Below are 14,417 nucleotides of genomic sequence, written 5' to 3' on the forward strand. Positions count from 1 at the left end.
AATGAAAATTGCTCACACTTTTAGAAAACAAAAAGGAGAAAAGACAAAGACATCTTATCAGTGTAGGACTAAAAAGGGTAACTGTTGTATAAGAAAGTTTTTTAATACTAGTTTAGAAAGAACATAAAAAGTATATCCTAAAGGGAAAATAAAGTTAAAAATCTGACAACTGGTCTAATTATCTATCTTAGTGACCCCAAATCTCATTGCTTATTTTAGAAGATCCCAAATTAGGTCTATCTCAGACTAGGGAGTCATCCCTGATTTCATTAATGTTCTTGTATCTGTAGAATGAAAGATGGGAATGATTCAGAATTCCAATAGACTGGCTGCATGGAGTGACAAGCTCATTTGCCTGGGAGATTTTTGCAGTACTGGAGGAGGTGGATTGGAAGGGCAGCATGGAGAGCGGCTTTGTAATTTTTTTAACAGAATTTGCCTCCTCTGTTATGGACCTTTTGTACCTAAATGAGATGAAAACAAACCAATTGTATTTGTCATTTTACTAAGCTAATAAAACATGAAGAAATATTAGGATTACAATAACATCACTATAAACATAGTGATTATCAATGAAGAGTTTTAAGTGATGGTCTACAAACTGTTGAAATTAAAGGTAATTGTGCTTGGTAATGGTTAACTGTTCTTCTTATTAAATCAATATTCTCATTGAGTTGGTAAGTATATGTTATCTATGTTTTTAGGTATGCATAATTTTATATATGCATATATAAATATATGATATATATATTTATTATATATAATATATATTGTATATTTATTGCATATATAACATATAAATATATGATTTTATATATACATACTTGCATTAAAAGAACTATTTTGGAAATCTGTTGCAGGGACAATACTATCTTCAGGGATAATACTATTTCTGGGTTTTTTTGGGGGGTACCAAGGATTGAACTCAGGGGCACTCGACCACTGAGCTACATTCCCAGCCCTATTTTGTATTTTATTTAGAGACAGGATCTCACTGAGTTGCTTAGTACCTTGCTGAGGCTGGCTTTGAACTCATGTTCCTCCTGAATCTGCCTCCCAAACTGCTGGGATTATAGGCATGAGCCACCATGCCTGGCTATGCTATTTAGTACTATTAATAAAGAAGGGAAGAACCTATATAGGGAACGCTCTTGAATTAAAGTAGCAGTGATATTAGGAATTTTTAATTGCTTGTCTTATTTTGCCTGAAAAAAAATTAAAAGAGTCAAAATACCCCTCACCTTAAAAGTATTATACAATTGAAGAAAAATACTTTGTCTCCAGTTTCCCAGAGAGAAGGTGTGTTCAGAATTACCTGGTTCTTCGTGGAAAAAGGAAGACAACTTTTCACCAGTGGAGTGCTGAATCATTTTTAATGTGATATTGGATACAAAATAATGGGTGTAGGGGATAAGAACAACCCTTCATCTGCTCTCTGCCACTTGTGAACTCAATTTTCCATCTGATTGTTTTATTTTAAGAGTAAAATGTTTGGTGTCTCCCAGGAAATGTCATTCTAATTTTAGTATGGTCATGAAACAGCATCCATAAAGCTGGGTCCTTAGAAATATCATTCACTGTTTTAATGACAGAAATATAAATTTGAAAGAGATAAACTGCATTTTGCATGCATGTTTAGTGGGAAAGCTTGGGTTGTAACTTGATCATCATCTTGTCAGAGGAATGACTAGGTTGTAACAATCAAGATGAGGGAGTCCTGAGATTGGGGGTGAGAGGTTCCTGTACAATTGGTTAGAAGAACCTAGAGCCAAAAGACAATGGACCCTCCAATTACCTGCCCTTTCTTTCCTATAATCTTACTTACACACTTCTTCCTCTAGCATTTTATCAGAGTGACTAACCCTCATGTAAACATGCTTTACAAATTATTTTAAGGCACCATCCTTGAAATTGTGCTTAGGGGCAGCCACCCTTCCCACTCTCCACCCACACCCTAGTTTTGTTTCATCTCTCAATGCCAATGTTTAGTTCACTGTGACATTCGTTCTAAGATTTCTTGTTATCATAGCAACTTTATAAGCAAATTTAGGGGAAAATTCCTATTTTCTAAGAAAAGAGATGTATTAGAGCTTTGCACTTAAGCCAAAGGAAACCTTCAAAGAGAGGAGATAAAATATCCCATTCTCACGAAGAAATATTAAGGCACCAGAGTGGTAATCGATGCCATTATTCAGGATATCAAGGGATAGGCTGGAACATTGGTGACAAGAGTCAAGAAGGGCTGAAATATGATCTGGCCATGATGAAGAAAAGAACAGCATTCCAAATGAGCAGAACCCTGTGACAAATTCCACTTAAAGGATGAGAAATTTTTACCTACATTCTAAGAAAGACAGTGGTAAAGGTATATCATTTGTTAATTAAGTATTTAGTTTCACAGATAAAATAGTCTCAGGTGTATCATGAGAATATCTTGCCTTCTCTCAGATATTTGTGGCAAATACCCAACTTTTGGATATGAACTTCCCTAATCAGGTTTGATTAGAATTCCTAATGAAGATTCATTTCTTTTTATTCACTTATACACATATGTAGGTACATGAGTAACTATAACATGTAGTTATTTCTGAAGGCGTTCGGGTAACTAAGAGATGGCATATAAACAAAAAAGAAAATTCTGTTAAAAAACTGGGATAAAAAAAAACAAACATGTCCTGGGAAAACATAAATTAGAATAGAAAGCCAAAATGGGATGTAAGCATTAACTATTACAACAATAATTTTCACAAAGATGATTCTTGATGAATATAGCAATTGAAAGCAAAAATTTGGAATGCAGAGTAGGAGATGGAATACCAGTTCCTCCTTGTACCAGATATATAAACTCTGGCAAATAGCTTGACATATGTAAACTTCAGTTTTGATGATTTAGTAATCTCTCACCTCATAGATTTATTTATTGGAAAGATTAAATGAATGGTTCATTTCCCCACAAAGTGTTTCATTCAGTGCCTGGTATATAACAATGAATTGTCTTCAAAACCAAACACAATCAAAAACTCCACTCAAGTACTTTAAGTTTGACAGAAGAAAATTCAAAGCTCACGTCTCCCCACTGGTAGAAGAGCTTGGCAGCATTCCACTGCAACTTCTGGTTCCTCTTATTGCCCACGATGGGGGACCGTCCCCGGGAAAGGCCTTTCTTAGTAATGTTCACATGGTGCCCTTTCATCCACTCTGGCCAGTTGCCCCTGTTGCAGCGGTGAACAAAACGGGCACATTCCAGGAACAAGGCTGCTCGGGCCACCACAGGGGCTTCCTGAGTAGGGTTGACGAGGAAATAATAATGTATGGTTAATAACTAATACCTTTAATTTAATTTATAAAAAGAATAATGTGGGATTAATAAACAGTAACTCTATGTTGACAATATTTCTGTGAATTTAGTTTATTTTAGCTTCCATGTTTGGATTTAGCTTGGCCATATTACCCAAGTGATGTCAGCACAGTCATGGAAAATCTGAAAAATGTTACCACAAAGGCAAATCTGCATACTAGAAATTAGACTTTCTAAGCAGGTTTCTATGCTTTATTCCTTCTGAGGAATCTCAATTACATGCTTCCATTTTGCATTTCAAGGGCAATTGGGATTTGAATGTAATAGGGAGTTTTTTATGTTTTTAAATATGAAGCATTTTAAATATAAAATCTTTTTTTTTAAACCTAAAATCTTAACATGAAGGAAACACTTATTACATTTCTAGAACTAGTCTTATTTCAATCAAGGGTGTTGTGATGCTGTACCAATGACAATCTGTTATCTATGACCATTCATACATTTCAAGGGGGTAAAATTGCTTACTGCACATTTTGGCTAGTAAGAAAGATTTTGTTGAGTTAGTCTTTATTTTTTTTTCTTTTTATTTTGTCATTGAATAAGAGATCAAATTCTGTCTCATAGGCATGGTTTCAATGGAAAATGTTTGACAAAGAGGGAATTATTTTGTTGGTAAATGAAAAGGCAGAACATTTCTTCATGAAAATAAAATTATGCACCATCTTGTCATGTCAAGATATGGTTGAAAAAATAAAAAAGATACACTTTGTTGTTGATACTCAGCTACTGGTGTGAAAATGAGATGCTCTATTGAACTATTTAAAAGATTTTTAAAATCTTTTACATGTGACATTTCCCATAGCTTAACAGGTCATAAGAAAAATATACATGAAGTATTAATGTATATTTTGAATTGTGCCAGTTTTGAAATATATATCACAACATTAGCCAACAACTCAGGATTGCTTAATAACCATGGGTTACTCAGAAATGTCAGATTTTCAAATTGAAGCCATAGTATTCTTAACAATACATTGACCCATGAGGTTAAACAGGGGTTAATATGTAGAGAGAGTCATGTAGCAGTTAAATTTCTTTTATAAATTATAATATATAACAACCCTATGATGTAGAAATAATATCTTTGCTTTAAGATTTTAAAAACAAGGTATAATTTTCCCACTTTCACATAGTTGGGAAGAGGTGCACACAGGATCTTTTTGTAAATTTTTTTTTAGTTATACATGGACATAATACATTTATTTTGTTTGTTTATTTTTATGTGGTGCTGAGGATTGAACCCAGTGCCTCACATGTGCAAAGCAAGTGCCACTGAGTCCCCAACTCTAGTCCGCACACAGAATCTTTGATGCCCAGATCTATACTAGTTCCATTTTGGTATCTAAATTGTCTCAACTTATACTCATATAAATCTTAGTAAAAGATGATTTTTAGAATGTAAATTGACATTATTTTATTTTATTTATTTTTTGAAATTAATTTAAAATGGGATATTGGTCCCATGTGATATTGTTTTTTAAACAAATATATGATCCTATCCTTTCCCAATTCCAAATCTATTACAAGATCCATCCACCTCAATTATATAATGACTAAAGATGTGATTGGTTTCTTTCTTTCTATTCCCATCTCAAGTGCTCTATAACCCCGTCATATCAAAGTAGTTGTGGTCTCCCAAATAGAGACCACATATACCTTTTCTTATGTTGTTTCCCTGAACTTGCAGAACCTTTAAACTCCTTTTCCAACTGGAAAATTCCCACTTTTAAGATTCAGGTTAGGTACCTCCCCTGAGAAGCTTTCTTTATTCCCATCCCCTTTCAGGCAGAGTTGGTTGCTTCATGGTTTTAAGTTCCAGAGTATTTCAAACACTAGATAATTCAAGTAATTTTTTTACTTTAGCCCATTAAGCATTGTCTCATTGTCTATGGCTTTAATGTAGCATCAAGAATATCCTGAGGAAGGGGCTTAATTTTACAAAGCATATTACATAGTGCCACAGTTCAAAACGCAATCTCTGAGAAAAGGCAGAATGCAAAAATAAACACTAAGGGTGAGACTCTGTCCTTAACACAATGGACACAAATGACAAGAATCAATCATTACCTCTGTGGGGCCAAGACTTGGGAATATGTCACTGGGATAGTGATCTTGAATTACATTGCAAAGCATCAAATAAATGATTTTCTGCATTAAGCTCATACATATTGTGGTGCTATACCATATAGTATAAATATCTTACTTATATATTCTTATATTAGTTAGTATTTATTTTACTAAACATGTCAGATATGCTTGTCCGTGTCTGGAAAAGGCTGGAACATCTGTCTTTAAAAACGAATGCCAGACTGGAGGGCAAGGCAAGCGATGTAATTTATTTTTAGCCTGTCACATTGTGACACATTCTCAATATAAAGTGATGTGAATTCAATGCTTAATGACAGGGAGACAGAAATAACATTGCTTGAGTAGCATTATGTCATGAACTTTGCCTCTTCAGGATTAAAAGGGGTGAAACTATTCTAGATCAGGACTGAGGGATCAAAGATCTTTCCATTGCCCCTAACCATGATATGGCAGCTGAGAGGATGAACAGTGGATGAACCACTCAAATCGTGGTATGTGAGGCTGTGTAGGAAGCTCAAGGCATTTTATGAATGAAAAGTAATTTAAATTCTTTGTTCTCCAAAACTTCTCATGATAAAACTCAGATGTTATCAGTATATAGTTATTGGCCCTGGGAATTCTAAATTATAAATGGACTTGAGATGAATATGAAAAGAATTCCCATTAACTGTACAGCACAATATTAAGGGAAAGGTTGGCTATTTTCTGATGAATTTGACCCATGTAAAGTACCAAATTCAGTATTATTTGGAAATGTCACTGTTTGCAATATGGAAGGATGACAGGAAGTCATTCAAACATTGTTCCTTTATAATAGTTCTCATGAACCTGGGGGCTGACAGCAGTCTTGGAGTTCCATATTCAAGATGGCAGTACATTATACCAATTTCTGGGGAATAGAACTGTGCATATTATTGTCCAGAAAACTAAGAGATATTGAGGCACAGAGTCAAGGACACTACTCTGCATACTAACGGAAGACACTTAGCAACAAGAACAGACTTAACACTGCATGTGCAACAGCATTTAAAGCATTCTAATGTGAGCAGGCCTGGGGTGATTTTTTTTTTTTAATTTTTAGTTCCTTTCACAGTGTAGTTTAGAAAGTACTGATTTCAGAGGCAGGGTAATGAGTTACTTTGGGCAAAGGATTCTTTGAAGACGTGGGAAAATCAGTTTCCTTCTTCTGAGGGAGTTTACCTCTCAAGGCTCAGTGCAATCTGAAGTAAAAGCAAAAAAGGGAGGCATGGCATAATGGATAAGGATGGACTCATACTATGGGCAAAACCAAGCATCACTGGAGAAAAAATGAATCAGAAGAATGCTGCATGCTGCAAATAACCATAGAATGTCAGAGGCACCATTATAAGTGAACAGCTAAACAAAAATTGACATGTCACAAAACATGTGCCGGTGGTCCTAAAAGAAAAGTAGGTATATGAAAATGTCTCTTTCTCTACTTGTCTGCCTATATCACTTTTTTAGGCACTAATTAATGAGACAGAATTGCTTCCTTTCCATTCCATCATAACTTCATAGTTTATAGAAAAGCAAGAATAAACTAGGAAGACAAAGATATTAGGTTGAACTGTATGGAATTTCCAAATACAAAGGACAAAAGTAGTCAAACACTAGCAGTTTCATATGGTTTACCCCATCTTATGTAAGGTCTTCTCTGCAAGGGGTTACAGTTGTCTAGAAAATTACAAGAATTCATGAGAATGTCGTTAATGCAGTCTGTATTTCTCTAATATTCTGCAACTAAAACACTTTGAGCATCCATCTACTTTTCTTGACTTCCTTTGCTGTTTCCCCGTGAATTTTATAAGATTGTTATGTATATTGAATGTTTCCTTTATGAAAGTGAAACAGAGAATTGGGATACTAATCTAAGCAGCTGTGCTTTCTTTTGCCTGGGGACCTAGAAAATATTGTTAGCAAGATATGATGGTTAATTGAAGGTTATAATTGCAATGCATTCCTTTCCCTGAGGGACTATATCTAAGCTTATTATGTGAGAAGAAACCTTGACTGATCATGAAAACTCATATAACACTGGACAGGAACTAACTGTTCTTAAGGACTAAATATTTTATGGTCATCCCTGGGGAATTACATATTTTTTTACTGCCTTACAATAAAACAAAAAGCGCTAGCTGGTACAAGATATCTGTTTATTTAAAGCCAATGGGAATAAGCAGTTATTGTGGGTCTCAGTATGTAATGGGACCTTCTTTGCTAGAGGGCATGTGCTTCTGAGTCAATATTTATTACCTGGCTTGTATTGAATTCTCTGCTTGACGAACATCATTAACTAACAGGCACATAAGCCAAGGGACTGCCCTGTCCCTGCTCATTTCTACAGTAGCTATGGGCAGACAGGAGGCAAGCATTATTGTTTAGCCCATGATCTGGATGGCTAGTTATTTTAACACCTACTCAGATCATGGTAATATTTTGAATATTTTAAAAACGAAATGAGGTCTTCTATTTCTGAAAATATAATAGATTAGGTGCAAAGATGAACTTCTTTTCGTTTAAAACACTTTAAAAATACTGAATAAAATATTCAAAAAATTCTTTATTTTGATTTTTGCTTTGTGTCTAGAGTGATGTACAAGAACTTTGAAGAATAAAAAGTACAAGAAAGTGCAATTCTGGGGTGAGGATGGAAATGAGCTAGCATAGATATTTTGTCCTAAGGGTTTCTGTTGATCATACAGAGACAAGAGCATGGGTGTTTAATGGGCCACAAGCTAAATATCTAGGCCTAAACATGTGGGAGGTGAGGTCAGAAATTCCTGTGCAAAGCTACGACCTCAGGTAGGAGTCCTCTCAGAAGATGGATGAAAAATTCATTAATTTTAGACTGCATTTAGTTAAATATGTATATAACTTCTTTAAAAAATTTATCTGTAGACTCCATGCAATTCTGAGAACAAATTTAAGAATTATTTTATAGAATCTGACAAGCTAATTATAAAATTAACATGGAAAAGCAAAGAGCCAAGAATAGCTTACGTTGTTATCTTTAAAGTTCTAAGTATAAAGTAGATATTCAAAGTAGATGTGGACTGTAATAGAACAAAACCTGGAACCACACCCATACTTGTATGAAAACTTGTCATAAGATTAAGAGGGTACTGCATATCAGAGAAGAATACATAAACTAGTCAATGTATTGTGCTAGGGTAATTGTTTTTCCATATGAAAAAGAAAAAAATGAATTCCTACCTCATACCATTTATATAGTACATTACAGTTAAAGACTTCAGTGTAAAAGATAAATTTTAAAATTTTTAGAGGAACATAGGAATACTTTATTACTTTGGAATTCCCATAAAGGAAAATTTGAATGAATTAAAATATCTTAAATTAAAAAATCTTCTCTTGATTAAAATGTTCCACAAAGAACAAACAAGAAAAGCCACAAACTGGAAGATGAAGCCATGTAAAGAGCAAAAAATGAATTAGTATTGACACTTATCCATATTCTTAAAACTAACAACAAATGACAAATAATTCTCCTTTGAAAGAAGGAACTAAAGACATAAATGGACTCTTCCTTAAAAGTGAAAACAGTAATGGTAAGCATACCCAGGAAAAGATGCCTCAAACTTCAGACTGAAATATAAAGTTTTTTACTCTAATCCACTAGATTGCTAAAAATAAAAATGATGAACAATATAAATGTCAACAATAAAGCAGAGAAACGTGAACTTCAATTACACTGTTGGCACCTGCATGGAATTGCTGCAATTACTTTGGGATCATAGAGCAAAAATTATGAATCAATAATTTCACTTATATGTGTATTTAGAAAACTATCATGAATTAAGGCCCAAGTGCAGTATTTATGGAGGTATTGAAAATGGACAATTTGTGAAAAAATAAAAATATCTCTAACAGAATGTATACGTAAATTGTGATATGTTCAAACAAATACTATTCATTAGTAAAAATAATATATTAATACTCACTGTCTCAATAAGATCAATGCTGAACAAAAAATAATTGTATGACTTCATATAAATTTCAAAATCAGGATAAACAAAGCAAAACAAAATAATATAATCTTTGGACACATACTCATGTAGTAAAATACACAGAAAAGGTTAAAACAAAGTTCCAAAGAGCAGTGTATTCTGGGAGGTAAGGGTTTATCATTAGTAAGGAAATATAGGGACTTTAAGAAAATAAGGAGTTCTAGGGCTGGGGAGGTGGCTCAAGCGGTAACGCGTTTGCCTGGCATGCGCGGGGTGCTGGGTTCGATCCTCAGCACCACATAAAAATAAAGATGTTGTGTTCACCCAAAACTAAAAAAGAAAAGAAGGAGTTCTATCTTTTTAAGGTGTGTCATGGATATAAATGCTTTAAGATTTTTAATATGAGCTCTATTTTTCTATCAGCATTCTACCAACTTTAATTTAAACTTTACCTATTTTATCTGTATAACTTCTGTGCTACCTTTCATTAGTTAGATTCTTCTTAAAAATTCAGTAATTTAGGAGTACCACTAGAATTAAGGGGATAATTTGGTAGTTTATTTTTCATTATTATTCAGTTATCTCTATTTTTGTAATAAAAAAAGAACACAATACTATCTTGCTTTGATATTTCCTCTTACACATATTTTTCCATCTCCTTGAAAGGAGCTGATGTGTTCTGGTCACCAAATAGCCTTGTGATGGTCAGCCCCAATATGAACTACATTTGATGCGATGAACCTTAAAGTGTGAATTACACCTAAGGTAAATTTTTCTCCTGAGGAAAGAGCACATTACATGTCTGTTCTCTGGAAGAGTCCTGATTTGGATCTATTTTCCTTGTATAATTATAGAAAACACTCCATTTCACTTATAAAAATGTCCCAGATTATATAAAAATTATACATTCACTCCCCCTAAAGTTATCTAGTTATGAAGGACAAATAAACTTAAATGAATTAATTTTCTTTATCCATGACTAGGGAAAAGTCTAGTCCCATTGACATTTTCATACTCATGTAATTGCTACTAAGCAAGTTGAAATTATTATTAGTATTACTCATGATAAGAAATTACCAAAAACTAGAAATAACTGTATGTGTTACAAATTCAAATGGATACATAAGGACAGAATACTTAAATATACAGAAAACAGAAGTTCCTTTCATTTGAACTGTTTACTTTTTCTTGTATTTTTGTATTTATAGATTATATAAGCCTAGAGGTAAAATTAGACCTTTTAAAAACATCTATATCTTTTTTTAAAAAAATGCTTTAATATTTGCAACTGATAATTCATACTACTGAGAAAGATTATGAGGAAGAGCTGTGTTGGACTTAATATTAAACCAATTATCCTTAAACTTAGTAATCATATCAATAACAATAAAATAATTATTTAAAACAAACAAAGCCATTCATATTGGTAAAATTTTAAGCACTCAAGTTTCCAGTACTACTTTCATCTACTAATACTTTTAAATTCTGAAGAACACTGCAATCTTTTAAAAATCACATTTTAATTATATGATTAAGGAAATAAAACTATAAAAGTATTCAAACAAAAATTAGGTCATAATGCAAAAATTGTATTTAAGCTACACTTAAAAATAAGAGTGACAAGACAAAATTAACAAAAGAGAGGTGGGAGATAAGTTGGACTGAACTATGATGATTAACAGGACGCATTTGGTGTTTCCTTCCCCACTTAAATTCTATTTGATGAACTAGCAGAATAGTAACTATGTCTATATTATCTATTTATCTACACATCTGTATCTATACCCTCATCTGCTTACCTATATATATTTTCTATGTGTACATCTATGTATATTTCTACATCATATCAATCTATATTACACATATATGTGTACAACTATAAATATACTGGGAAACCTAAAGCATACTCAGAAACTGAGGCATTCCTGAAAGACAGGAAGCAGAGGGACCAGATATTAGGGGAAATCAAAGAGAGAGGAAACAAAAGTAAGAATACATTTTAGCAGGAGAATTTTATGAAACTTAAAATAACCCTGAGGAATTTCTAACTCAGATCAATAGGTCCAAGCTATAGTTGTCACAGCTGTACAAATGAACTTTGATTCAAGCACATAGGACATATGGCTACATTTTCCTTTCTCTTGCTTGTTTGTCAGAATTTACCAGTGACCTTACTTTCTTCACTTTTTCATAGCTGGGAAACCAATCCCAAGTGTTCCCTCACTTAATAATCATATCCTAACTTGATCTTTTTGCTTTCATACCAATAAATAAGATAATGAACATGATTTTTTTTATAAGTTGTCAAGTACAGTGAAAATGTTACTATTATTAACCTCTACCACTGCCTCCATCAACTGCCACCATCATCACCACCATCACTACCATCATCATCACCTACACCTTTTATTCAGTTAGCCAGTTCTATCGAGTTTTCTCTTATTGCCTGAGAATGGAGCTTCTTTAAACTTTGATTGATTCTGACCTTCAGAATTTTGACCTCTGAACTATGTTTACTGCTTGGCCTTAACCTAGGATCAAAGACTCTCAGGTGTGAAAGGAACTCCTAGGAGCCACCAACTGCTTCGGCCCTCTGCACATATGCTCCCAACAAATCCAGTTTGATGTCAAAGCGCTCATGATTTCCCAAGGTAGGCTACTCCATCAGTGAACATCTACAGGGATCAGAAAATACCTTGAAGCTCAGGAGACACTGCTTATAACCATCAAAATTCTCTGTACTTTGTTTCTTACCATGAGATTTACGAGCTTGATGAGATCAAACAGGACCAGAGTAGGTTCCACAGGAAAGGGATAAGGAGAATCTAGAGGTCTAGCAACTAGTCACAGTCATGTTTTGGGGAATTAAAATAAATTTTAAGTTTTCTGTGGTTTCCAGTTTAATCAAATGGCAGAAGTCATGCTCTGGCAGGAATACAGTGTGCCTGAAAACTCCTGTAAAAAAAACTCTTTGGAAAATAAAGAGTATCCCAGTTGGAAGCCAGATAGATATGGAATTGTTTTGATGAGAGGGAAAGAAATCCCAACACCCAAAGGTTTGATTATCAAGCTATTCCTTAATGTTCACTTTAAAATAATCTCTATTCAGAAGCCAGTATTAATTCGTTCTACTGGGATTATTTTTCAAATCTCTAAGTGTGTTGTTCTCTTTGTTACAGGTCTTATGTTTCTTCTGGGCCCAGATATCTTATATAAACCCTGAAAGCTTTCCCTGTATGAAGGGATTATGAAAGGCTTCCTTCTGTTTTTACATCACTAGGGAATGTTAACAAAGTAATTCCAATTACTGGATGAAAGAGTCTCTTTTTTGCCAGTGATAATGCATTTATTGAGGAGAAGTTCTTAACATGTTTTTGTTTTGTGGATGATTTTGGGGCAGGCGTCTATGAATTTTCTGATACCATAGGCTAAATTTTGTCTCTAAGTGTGCTTTTCTCCGGAGAATATCCATAACTTTCATCCAATTCTAAAAGAATCTATGTCTCCAAATGTTAAGAATCACTGATTTAGAGAATGAATGTGTTGTGTGAATCTTTAAAATTGAAAATCTCTTATATTTTCCTATTATGAATTCACAATGTATTTGTACATGATAAGGAATATCATGTATAAGGAATCAATTGTTTTTTTGAACCATTAAAAATCATTCACCATTTTCTTTGTTACATGAGGTCTTATACATTTAAGGGTATTTTTTATTGTATCTAGAGAAACTTATTCTGATTTAATTAAATATGCATGTGGTGTTGCCCAGAGCCCTGAATGGAATCAGAGGGTTTTTCTCTGATCCCAGTTTTAGCATCAACTAACATATGACCTTGAGAAAATTCACCTTAACTTTCAGAGCTTTTATTCTCTCATGTGGAGAACATGTTAATGAAAAGATCTGCTTGGTAGAGTCCCTAACACTGCATAATATATTTATGTGCAGATTTCAGCTCAAGATCTTTGGAAGGCCTAGACCTTTCCAGTGAATGAAGGGCAATCTGTCAAATCTTATCAGGTGCTTATTTGATGAACAGTTGTCAAATACTATTATCTCATGATTTTCCAATTGATATGGTTGTTTTTCACTCAGTTTTTCAACAAGTTGAAATAAAATGATTTGTTGTAATATTTTCCTTTATCTTATTAGACCGTTGCCTGAGAAATTTGATGCCTTGTTTGTCTTAAAATTTTCCAAAAGTAGCTATGACTGCAAGATAAAGACAAAGAGAGATATGATAGTATCTTTGGAGCATTTCAGCTTAAACTGTCTGTAAAGTGGCAATACACCATTGTTATTGTGTATTTAACAACTGTTCAACTAGCTTCTATCAGCTTTATATTCTTAACCACATTCAAACTAGTGGGTATAAAATGTGGGGTTTATTATTTTTGAATGTTTTAAAGTGATCTCTCATAATATTTTAGCAAGAGTCAGCATGGTAGAATGCAAACTACGGGCCTATGAAGACAGACCTAGGTTCCAGTCGGACTCTATCTTTAATGGCTTTGTAACCTTGGACTATTGGTTGGTCTTTCTGACCTTCAGTCTTTTTCTTTTTATTCTGGAAATATAGGAAGCATATAATAAATATTGGTCATTCATGTGTATCAACCTTGGAATTTTGTGCACTATGAAGATCGGAAAATAGATCCTTTTACAAATATAATCTTCAATGGGAAATGTGAAAAATAAAGTGAAGCTCTCCATCTGGGTTTTGTTGCATTATCATGAGCAACTTAGCACCATGCCTAGCACAAAAGACAGCTGTTGAGTTAATTATTATATCATGAGTATCTTGATATAACAATTGACTACAGACTTTTAAAGCCTACTACCTCTATCATTTGGTATATTTGATATGTAGAAAACTGCCCCATCCCTGCAATGACATACAGTTCAGAATGACTGTCTACTCAGGGAGGGGCCAGAGAGAGCTCCATTCAGTGTCATTGCTCTACCCTCCCCACCCTGTAAG

General features: G+C 33.8%; 1 protein-coding gene across 5 annotated transcripts in view; it reads right to left on the bottom strand.

The window, feature by feature from the left end:
* Positions 1-14,417, bottom strand: part of Unc80 (unc-80 homolog, NALCN channel complex subunit) — a 187,185-nt gene that overhangs the window by 114,720 nt on the left and 58,048 nt on the right. For all 5 annotated transcript variants that reach the window (XM_046462898.2, XM_058585194.1, XM_046462896.2 and 2 more), the window contains exon 23: positions 3,068-3,280. In XM_046462898.2, the coding sequence (XP_046318854.1) occupies positions 3,068-3,280 (213 nt within the window). The remainder of the gene's footprint in view (positions 1-3,067; positions 3,281-14,417) is intronic.

This window comes from Marmota monax, unplaced genomic scaffold (assembly GCF_021218885.2).
Source record: "Marmota monax isolate L192 unplaced genomic scaffold, Marmota_monax_Labrador192_F-V1.1 WCK01_AAM20220418_F8-fsc00136, whole genome shotgun sequence".
In the NCBI taxonomy this organism is placed as follows: Eukaryota; Metazoa; Chordata; class Mammalia; order Rodentia; family Sciuridae; genus Marmota; species Marmota monax.